Source organism: Lactuca serriola, chromosome 2 (assembly GCF_051521515.1).
Source record: "Lactuca serriola cultivar US96UC23 chromosome 2, Lser_US96UC23_V15, whole genome shotgun sequence".
NCBI lineage: Eukaryota > Viridiplantae > Streptophyta > Magnoliopsida > Asterales > Asteraceae > Lactuca > Lactuca serriola.
In genome coordinates, this window is record NC_136409.1 from 150,670,353 (window position 1) to 150,681,613 (window position 11,261).

Below are 11,261 nucleotides of genomic sequence, written 5' to 3' on the forward strand. Positions count from 1 at the left end.
GTGGGTTTAGAACATAAACCCATATACGACCCGTCAACCTGTTTATTTATATGGGTTCACAGGTGGTGAGTTAGATTCAGGTTGGTGGGTCAAGGTTCGTGTTTTTGTTTGTTGGTCAAGTTCCAAAAATAAAGTTAAATTAAACATGAATAAATTCCAGAAATTTAAAAAGATGCAAACATATCTAAAGTTTAGAAAACTTAAGTCTTAAACACCCAAATGAAAATTAAAAATATTCATGAAAACAAGTTCAAATTAAAACATTAAGGAAGACAATGGATCCTATTTAATAGAATAATACTTTATATATATATATATATATATATATATATATATATATATATATATAGAGAGAGAGAGAGAGAGAGAGAGAAAGAGAGAGATGTTTAGGTGTTTTAAGTAAGTATTGTGTTATTGTATGCATGATTGTGGACCAATCAAAAAATAATAGAAAAAACAATAATTAAATAAATCAATAAGGGTAACTAGGTCATTTGAAAAATAACTTCCACAAATACTCCCAATAATTTTGCTAGTTACGTTGATTTTAACCTAATTCCCCTCTTTTATAAACAGCCTACTGATCTGATCAATCTTCATCAACAATCGGCTGGGAAAATAAGAACAACGTAGAAAGTTGAATAAAAACAGCTCTATGGCTGGCTGATTCATCAGGCAAGGAAGAGGGGAACATAAGCAAATAATGAAGGTAGCCAAAAGCTTGCAGGTGCGCTTCGTCTTTCGATTTGCGAGGAGGGAGGAGTTGTAAGGAGGTGAGCACCTCCGGTGTTCGAATGGTCCGAAGAACAGGTAGCCAAGCTCATATTCGCTACGAACCACAGTCAGCGAACGTTCGTGGGTGAAGAACGAGTGTGAGCCCAAGATCCAATACTGAATCCAAGTGAATCCATTCACAAATTTGACTTTTCGATTTTGACCGTCGCTCATCCCAGATGAAATCGATTCCATTCGTAGGTGGTCAAGCTGTTGGATTTGTGTCTAAGTCCATAACTATTTTGGTATGTACTTGACCCGATGGTGCATGGTCCTTTTGGGTTGCCTTCACCAAAGCAACTTGATAGGATGAATTATGGAGAGAAAGGATTAATTATGATTTATTAATATATTATGAGAATAATATATTAAAGGAGAAATCATATTGTTTAATTAATATTAGTCAAGAATTAATTGATAATTAGTTTTGTGGCTAAAAGAGATTAATTAAACTTAAGAGACTGGAACTGTAATTATAAGATAATTGCATTTGGGCTATGGATTACCTTGGAATAATAGGTTGGATGAATTCTATGGGGAAACCCATTAGAAATCGTCCAAGGGATATTCTAAAAGGGTCCATGGGCTGCTTAGGGCTTAAGCAGTTAGATTAGGGTTTCCTAGTTGAAAACCCTAATAGCCTACATGTATATATATAGTACCCTTAAGCCCCAAAAATGTGGATAAGAGTTCCTCTAGGGTTTTGGATGTTCTTGGGCAACCTCCTCTCTCCTTATTCTTCATCCTCTTGCTCTTGGTGTTTGTGAACCATTACAAGGAGGATTTGAGATTGTTATTACTACATAACAATCAATGTAAGATCTAAAAACCCTTTCACATGTTAATATAATTAATTGTATGCTAGAACTAGGGTTTAAAGTCTTGGATGAATTGCATGTACAATAGAGAAACCTAGATCCAAGCATTAGGGTTTGCATGAGCACATAGGATGTTCTAATGGTTAAAACCCATCACAAGCCCCAACCATTCGCATGTGACACAATTCGTACCAAAGGATTCACAAATTCAATTTTGACTTTTTTCCTTGACTGCCAAGAATATCTGCTCAAATCATGTCGATTAAGATCAAATTCCAATTTAAATCGTTCCCAACATCACTCTTCCAAACCCAGTGAGATAAAACATTACAGTTTTGTCCCAAACAAAACCGATTGAAACAAGTTGGTTATTTAACCACAGACTCGTACAAGAAACACCAAGATCGATCAAAGATTGAAATCATAATTTGTGATAAGTTATTAATTTCTATCAGGTTATGGGTTTGATTGTTTGACAGGAAAAAAGGAAGAAGGAAGAATAAGAGGGAACAGGTTATGGGTTTGTTGGTTTGCTGGGTACATAAGGGCAGGAACAAGATTGTTCTTGTATTTCTTGACTGTAATCCGTGTGACAACATCTATTGTGAAGAGGAAACGCTTTTTCCTTTGGGTTTGAGTGTAGTAATGTACTGAAAACCATAATGAAATGGAATCACATAATGGTATTGGTGATATTCCAATTCTATTGGAATGGAATCACGAATCCCAATTCTGTTGGAATGGAATCACGAATTCCAATTCTATTAGAATCACAGAAGTTGATGCTTGAAGAACGGACCACAAAATTGAAACGGTCCACATTATTCTTTTAGAGTGTATTAGTCGTTGTTAGATTTTGATGTTTTCTTTCCCGTTTTGAAAGTTTTTTTAGTTTTATTCTTTAACAATAAATGTATTTCTTAACAATTGTTACCCGTATTTTATAAGAAATAATGTATTTTTTGTTTTTATTCTTCAAGAATTTGTTAATCTACAAGAAGTTTTTAAATTCATGATCAAGAAATAGGTTCAAGAATATTTTTATTATTTATGGTTCAAGAATATTTTTATTTTTGAATATACTCATAAACATATTTTGTCAGAATGTCCGAATTAAAAGAATTATAATTCGTAAAATCAGATTTTTAAAATTAATAGAACCTATTATCCCTTAAAAATGCAATTTTCCTTTATTAAATCTATATTAATAGACTAAATTACCCTTGTAATTAATTAAGATGATATTTTCAATTATATTTAATTCAATAATATATATTAATCACTTTCTTAAAAGAAGGTCCCGTTTGATAGTTGCTGATTGAGAAAGTGCTGACTGAGAAAGATCTGTCTGAGTAAGAAATCCTAACTGAGTAAGAAATCATGATGTTTGATTATATATTTGATTAAATGTGCTGATTGATGAAAAATAACCATTTTACCCTGCTACTCTACACAGTGATGGAAGAAGTTGCTGAAGAGTTATAAAAACATGCATTTTTAAGCACAAATTTGATTCAACATTTAGAACAAAACATCCATATAATATTTTTGTATCGAAAATACCCCTTCTACTTTTTTATAGTGTTTAAACGTGGATCTAGCTAATCCCACTACCTGTGTAATCATGATTACAAGAGGGGAATCAATCAAAGTTTATGAAAATTGGTCATTTCAAAGTTCATCTGATATGGAAGTTTGTATCATACCATGGTCAAAAATCTTGAATGACTATCCAAGACAGATGCACGTTAATGAGAGCCTCACCGACAGAAACTAAAAATCGGGTAGGATTCATTGATGGATCTATTACTCAACCAACCCCAGAATCACCAGATTTGAAGCCATGGCAACGAAGTGATGCTATTATAAAGGGGTGGCTCACAACAACCATGGAGAAAGACATCCGGAACAGCGTAAAGTATGCTAATACTGCGAAAGAAATTTGGGACGACCTTGAAGAGCGATTTGGAAAAAAAAAGTGCTCCTCGAGCATATGAATTGAAGTAGACCTTGACTGGTATAAGACAAGAAAAGGCCTCTGTTTCAACCTACTACACCAAGATGAAAAGGATATGGGATGAAATTCAATCGGTTTCGCCCGTTCCTAAATGTACTTGTGGCAAGTGTACCTGTGATCTAGGAAAAAGACTTTTTGAGGCCAAGGAGAAGGAACGGGTCTATGAGTTTCTCATGGGACTCGATGAAATTTTTGGGACTATTAAAACACAAATACTGAGCACGAAGCCCATGCCATCCCTCAGCACCACCTATCATCTCGTTGATGAAGATGAACAACAACGTAACATCACCACAACAAGAAAAGTGAATGTTGATGCTGCTGCCTATTAAATTAATGCTCAGTTGAATACCGAGAAAAGCCAAAACAAAAAGAAAAACCGAGAAAGCTTGAAGTGCAAACATTATGGAAAAACCGGTCACACCATTGATGGGTGTTTTGAGAAAATCGGTTATCCGGAGTGGTGGGAAACACGTCAACGAAAGGCAAATGGAGACCAACGAAAGCAGGCGAAGCCAAAGCCAAAGGCAGCAAATGTTGAAGTTGATTCCAGTCCAATACCAGGGTTAGCCTTGGAACAATACACCAAGTTGATAAAGCAGCTAAGTGAGACACAAAAACCTGAGATTAACATGGCTGGTAAGTGCATTTTCAACATTCCTTGGGTGATCAATTCAGAAGCCACGAAGCATGTTGCTTGTAATAATGATGTTCTTTTCAATTTAAGACATTCAAAAGATGATGTGCCAGTTAGAATACCAAACAGTGATAGAGTTCCTGTTCAAGGAGTTGGGAATGCTAACCTTCCAAATAACATCAAATAAATGATGTTCTCTATATACCTAAATTTAGATGCAACCTCTTGTCAGTTAGTAAAATTACTAAGAGTCTTAATTGCTTCATGACATTCTTTCCCAATTTTTGTTTCATCCAGGACTTACCTACGAGGAAGCTGATTGGCATGGGTAGATGTGAGAATGGTCTATACAATATGGAAGACATGGACAAGAAGGTTGCAATCATGGCGGTCAAGATCGATTATGAAATATGGCATAAACGACTCAGTCATTCTTCTAAATTACATCAGATTGAATCTATTGGTAGTGTAGTTAACATAGAAAATTGTGATTCTTGTCTACGGGCTAAACAAACTCGACTTCCTTTTCCAAATAGTAATATTAAAACTTCTTCTTGTTTTGAGCTAATACATTATGACATATGGGGTGGTTATAAGGTTCCCTCACTTTCAGGTGCACATTATTTTCTTACAATTGTAGATGATTTTAGTAGATCCACTTGGGTTTATTTAATTAAAAACAAGTCAGATGTTGGTGAAAATCTGATTGCATTCTACAACATGATTCAAACACAATTTGGAAAAGGTATCAAGAGAATAAGAAGTGATAATGGGGGGAATTCGCCTCCAATTTCATGATGAAATTTTATGAAGAAAAAGGCATGATACTAGAAACGTATTGTGTTCACACCCCGCAACAAAATGGGGTCGTTGAACGAAAACATAGACATTTGCTTGAAGTTGAGAGAGCCCTAAGATTCGAAGCTAACTAACCAGTTGAGTTCTTGAGAGAATGTGTGCTAACTGCTATGTATATCATAAATCGAATCCCATCTCGTTCTATCAATAATAGAACACCATATGAAGTTTTGCTTGGATAAAAACCTTGTTATGATCACATGCGAGTTTTTGGTTGTTTAGTATATGTGAAAGAGAACAAACAAGGAAGAGATAAATTTGAAGAAAGGGGGAGACCATATGTGTTCATCGGATACCCACAAAGGCAAAAGGGGTATAAGGTTTTTGACATACAAGAAAATAAGATCATAGTGTCCCGAGATGTCAAATTTGTTGAATGCAAGTTTCCATATTAGGAACAAACTAGTAACAAAAACGTTAAAGAGACTAAGACTATTCAACCTATACAAGAAGATGTTTTTGATCAAGCAAAGACTAATGCACAAACTTGGACGGTCAATATTGCTGAAGAAGAGTCTTGGTCCACACCCGATGACCCAAATCAGCAACCTATGTCTACTTTTGTTGGGTCCGAATCTGTCCCAGCTGAAGCAGAAAGCAACAATGGTCAAACATTGAACTCTAGAGGTAGTCAGCGGCCTGATATAGTTCGAACAAAACCTTAGAAATATGGGGAATATCAAGTCGAATTGCCACCTTCCATAGATCATTCTCTCACTCCTAGCAATTCAGCAACCTCAACAGTACATCCTTTATCTAATTATGTGTCTTATAATCATTTTACTGCTTCTCATAAAGCTTTTTTGATGGCAATTGCCACACAAAGTGAACCAAAATCCTTTTCTCAAGCCACCAAATGCCCACAATGGCAAGAGGTCATGAAGAATGAAATTGAAGCTCTTGAGAATAATAACACTTGGACGCTAACTCATTTGCCACCAGGTAAGAAAGCTATAGATTCCAAATGGGTTTACAAAATAAAATAAAAACCTTCAGGAGAAGTAGAAAGATACAAAGCACGACTAGTTGCAAGAGGTTTTACTCAAGAAGAAGGCATTGATTTCCACGAGACCTTTGCACCGGTTGCAAAATTAGTGACTGTCAGAACAATTTTGGCGGTCGCTATTCAAAAGAAATGGAGCATCTGTTGAAGGTCATCACTAGCCCGATAGAATCATGTTATTGTCTAGAAGAAGTTAGCATGTTCTAGAATGATCTGGAAGATTCTAGAACATTATGGAATACTATGGAGAAGTCTAGAAGATGCCAGAAGATTCTAGAATACTCTAGAACGAGATGGAAGACCCTGGAAGGCTATGGAACATTATAGAACACTATGGAAGGCACAAGAATGTCTATACTTATCTAGGACATTATAGAACATTCTAGAAACATATAAAAGCTTGTAATTGATATAGAATATGGTAGATAGTTCTATAATAGTCATGAATGTATGTAGATCTAGAAACTTCCTATAAGGAGGTGGAAACACCTATAAATAGGTGTGGAGCTCATTTGCTCCAAATCAATCCAACATCTAAGTATCCAAGAAAGCCTCAAAGAGAGAAAAGTGTGTAGTAGTCTCACAAAGTGTAAGGTCTTCTTAAGTGTCTTAATAAAAGTCTTGTTGTTTCCCATACAAAGAGTCGCGTTCTACAATCTGGTATCAGAGCAAGGTTTCTTGATAGTGAGAACAAGTGATTCTCGTTGTATCGTGAGTAGTTTGTGACTCTACAAGTTTAGTGTCGAAACTAGCTTGTTTGGTATTACCGAGGTACTGCCAACACGATGGGTGATCTCCAAGTCGTCGGAGGAATCAAGAAACTCAACAACAACAACTACAAAACGTGGGAAACATGTATGAAGTCCTACTTACAAGGACAAGATCTATGGGAGGTTGTTGGTGGAAGCGAAACTGCGCCACCAGAAGAAGACGTTAATGGTGCTTTGCGCAAATGGAAAATCAAAGCAGGCAAAGCAATGTTTGCCTTGAAGACCACAATCGAAGAAGAGATGTTGGAGCATATTCGGGATGAGAACACCCCGAAAGAAGCTTGGGAAACGTTTGTGACGCTTTTCTCAAAGAAGAATGATACGAGACTACAACTTTTGGAGAACGAGCTATTATCAATCTCACAACGTGACATGACGACTGCTCAATATTTCCACAAGGTCAAGTCGATATGTCGGGAGATTACTGAACTAGATCCACAATCCGTCATTACAGAAACTCGAATGAAGAGGATCATTATCCATGGACTGAGGCCGGAATATAGAAGCTTTGTTACTGCTGTACAAGGATGGCCCGCTCAACCATCACTTGTAGAGTTTGAGAATTTGTTGGCCAGCCAAGAAGCTATGGCTAAGCAAATGGGAGGCATCACGCTGAAGAGTGAAGAAGAAGCACTCTACATAAGTAAAAGTGGAAGGAATTTCAAGTCACCTTCTAAAGAAGGATACAAAAATGCTGACAAAGGGAAGATTCAGCAAGGAACCTCACAACCATGGAGATCTCAAAAGACCGACAATAAGAGTTCTCGAGGGAGGAGGTTCAAAGGCAACTGCAACAATTGTGGAAAGTGGGGCCACATGTCCAAGGATTGTTGGTCAAAGAAAAAGTCTGTGGAAAGCAATGTAGTAACTTCCAAAAAGGAAGTAGAGGATGAATGGGATGCTGAGGCACTATGTGCTATAGAAGAGAATAAGACTAAAAGAGGAAGGCTAATGTTCGTGGATGTCAGGGTAAACAGAGGATACACCAAGGCTTTGGTAGATACAAGTGCATCCCATAATTTCCTTGCTAAAGATGAAGCTAAGAAGTTGGGCATCAAATACACCAAAAATCCAGGCCGGTTGAAAGTCGTCAACTCTTTATCCAAGCCTATCATTGGTGTTGCATATGGAGTACCTCTTAAGATAGCAGAATGGGAAGGCACCATAGACTTGACAGTGGTGCATATGGATGACTATCGTATGGTATTGGGAATGGATTTTCTAGACAATGTACGACCCTGGTCATTTGAGAGAGATGATACCATGCGTATCACCAAGGGTTCAATAATTCACATTGTACCCTTGAAGAGAAATATGATTGGATCCCAAATGCTATCAACTATGAAACTCAACAAAGGTCTCAAAAAGAACGAGACAAAGTTTATGACAACCTTGGAGGAGGAAGACGGTCATTAGAAGATGGATGCTCTGAAGGAGAATAATAACATGACATCACTAGAGTTGCATAAAAAGTCTCATCTTAGACGAAAAATGGAACATGTGATGGAGAAACTGTATAAGGCGAAAAAGAAGAAAAACACATTAATTCGTAAGAGCAAAGTAGAATTTCTCAACAGAGCAACATCTAAACGAGATGAGCAGATCAATAAGGGATCACGTCATAACATGTTAATATTGTGGGAATTTTCCAAGGCTTGTAAAAGGGACAACTCACATGCTTACAAGTTTCTCAAAGGGAGGCATAAGAAACTACACAAGACAGTTCAACGAAGTCAGGAACAATATTATGCTGCAAGAAAATGCAACCACGAATGTCGTTGTCAACTACGAAAACAATATACGAAGCAACGACTGCAACAACTAAGAAAAAACCAAGCATGTGGAAGAGAAAAAGTTCTCAAGGAAGAATTCAATATGCGACAGATCAAGACTGATAAACAAATAGCGGAATTATTCACCAAAGGGCTGAGTAAAGGAAAAAGTGAAGGTTTTAGATGTCATCTCAACATGATACGAAGAATGGGGGCTAGTGCTGAGGGGGAGTGTTGAAGGTCATCACTAGCCCGATAGAATCATGTTATTGTCTAGAAGAAGTTAGCATGTTCTAGAATGATCTGGAAGATTCTAGAACATTATGGAATACTATGGAGAAGTCTAGAAGATGCCAGAAGATTCTAGAATACTCTAGAACGAGATGGAAGACCCCGGAAGGCTATGGAACATTCTAGAACACTATGGAAGGCACAAGAATGTCTATACTTATCTAGGACATTATAGAACATTCTAGAAACATATAAAAGCTTGTAATTGATATAAAATATGGTAGATAGTTCTAGAATAGTCATGAATGTATGTAGATCTAGAAACTTCCTATAAGGAGGTGGAAACACCTATAAATAGGTGTGGAGCTCATTTGCTCCAAATCAATCCAACATCTAAGTATCCAAGAAAGCCTCAAAGAGAGAAAAGTGTGTAGTAGTCTCACAGAGTGTAAGGTCTTCTTAAGTGTCTTAATAAAAGTCTTGTTGTTTCCCATACAAAGAGCCGTGTTCTACAACATCCACCAATTAGATGTCAATAATGTCTTTCTTCATGGAACTTCTTTTCTTCTTCTTCTTCTTCGTCGTCGTCTGAAAGTGATAGCCCACCGACGTCAGTTGGGGGCGGTTGGGTCTTTGTAGGGTCAGCGGTTGAAGTTGAGCGGGAGGAAGGATTGCTAGAATTATTCATGAAGATCGTTTTTCTTCTTGTGCTGTTTTATATCTTCATGCGTATTACCCAATATATCGAGAAAACAAGTGTTCTCAAGCTTCAGGTATATATTATGTTCTTTCTATCAATTATCTACACCATAACCTCAATTTCTAATGAGTAACTATTAATTATCCTTTGTTCTTTTTAAGGTTGGATTGTTGGGTATGGGTAAATCACTGCAAAAGGATCTCAATCAGATTGCTGAGACAGCTGATACATCCAAACCTGAGGGCTTGAGATATGTATTACAAGGTAAAGAATGATGTTTAAGTACATGATATATATACAACTAGTTTGGATATATGTCATTATCTATTATCTAATAAGGCAAAACGTTTATTAATTTGAGCCTTTACTAGTCATATGATCTTATGATTGATGTTTAAACTAATTTGGTTTTGGTTGCAGAGACAACACTAGCTCTACTTCGACATCCTGATTATTGCATCTATGGTTATTCCTTTGTATGCACTACACTATCTCATTTACGTGGCTTTTCCTATTAAGTTATATAGCTTACCCATTAAGTAAATAAGAAACAACATCTTGGTTTGCATGTAGCAAAACTCTATTTGTAGACCAATTATGCAACAGGAAAGCGCATTGTTAATATCTATTATTTTTTTTGGAACATTGAATGTTTAGATTTTGGTTTATTAATTTGGTTCAGGTGGATGTGAAGAGGAGCATAGATGAAGGTGAGAAACGATTTAATCAACTTTCTATTGAAGAAAGGGGTAAATTTGATGAAGAGACTCTAGTCAATGTCAACAACATCAGAAAGCAAAGTGCAACAACTCAAAGATCTAATGACTTCCGAAATGAATATATTGTGGTCAGTACTGTTCACATATATCCCTCTTTTTGTCCATTATATACCATTTATTTCCAAGGTGAACGTTTCTTTCCCACTTTTTGTATTTTCATGATTTTCCCCGTTTGCTTAATTCCACCAATAGAGTTCGTTTATTTCCATGTTATAAGTCATTCTATCTGTGTAAAGTACAAAAAAGCATTGATATATAGTTTACCAAATTAAGTCATGCTCTCATTAAATGTAAAGATTACAATCATTGTCGCTGCTGAAGGCGTGGTAAACCTGCCATTTATATATAACAGGGCACAATTAAAGAAAGCATTGCAAAAACTGGCTATCATCTCTTCAAAGAGAGTTAAGTTGGGACATATGCTCACTCATTTTTTTTTTATTACCAAGAAATCATGATTAATTTTTCCTGTTGGGTGTGCTAACTATTTGATGAATTTCAGGCAGTGGAGGTGTTATGGACCCCACAAAATGAAAATGATACTCTTACAGAGAGAGAATTGCTTGAAGATTATTGCCTGTTGCGCCATCTGTAGGTAACTCCATATGATGATGCTTTCAACAATTTGTACATGCTATGTAGGTAGGCGATGGTTACTGTATACGTAAATGTGTGATTCCAAATGTTTTTTTAACAACAGGTCACCCCAAGGTTCAAGAAGGTGTGATTCGACCATGGGACCTCTCCATTTTAGAATGTTAATATTGTTGGAATAGTGTCTAAGGCTGCAACTATATTAGGCAAGTATTTGATTCGGTTGTGCATGGTCCTTTTGGGTTGCCTTCACCATAGCAACTTGATAGGATGATTTATTAAGAGAGAGTAAATATTATTAATATATT

At 36.4% G+C, this 11,261-nt stretch overlaps 1 protein-coding gene across 1 annotated transcript; it reads left to right on the top strand.

Annotated features, from left to right (window-relative positions):
- Positions 1 to 9,566: 9,566 nt before the first annotated feature.
- LOC145089651 (FLUCTUATING-LIGHT-ACCLIMATION protein 1, chloroplastic-like) lies at positions 9,567 to 10,954 on the top strand. Its single transcript, XM_079028061.1, has 5 exons — positions 9,567 to 9,653; positions 9,742 to 9,844; positions 10,001 to 10,056; positions 10,263 to 10,427; positions 10,862 to 10,954. The coding sequence occupies exons 1-5, from the start codon at positions 9,567 to 9,569 to the stop codon at positions 10,952 to 10,954; spliced, it is 504 nt and encodes a 167-aa protein (XP_078884187.1).
- Positions 10,955 to 11,261: the final 307 nt, after the last annotated feature.

Excerpts from the sequence above, each read along its gene's own strand:
- LOC145089651 (XM_079028061.1), top strand. The coding sequence starts at position 9,567 with ATGAAGATCGTTTTTCTTCTTGTGCTGTTTTATATCTTCATGCGTATT. Across the intron at positions 9,654-9,741 it reads CAAGTGTTCTCAAGCTTCAG|GTTGGATTGTTGGGTATGGG; the intron begins GTATATATTATG and ends GTTCTTTTTAAG. Across the intron at positions 10,428-10,861 it reads TCCGAAATGAATATATTGTG|GCAGTGGAGGTGTTATGGAC; the intron begins GTCAGTACTGTT and ends GATGAATTTCAG.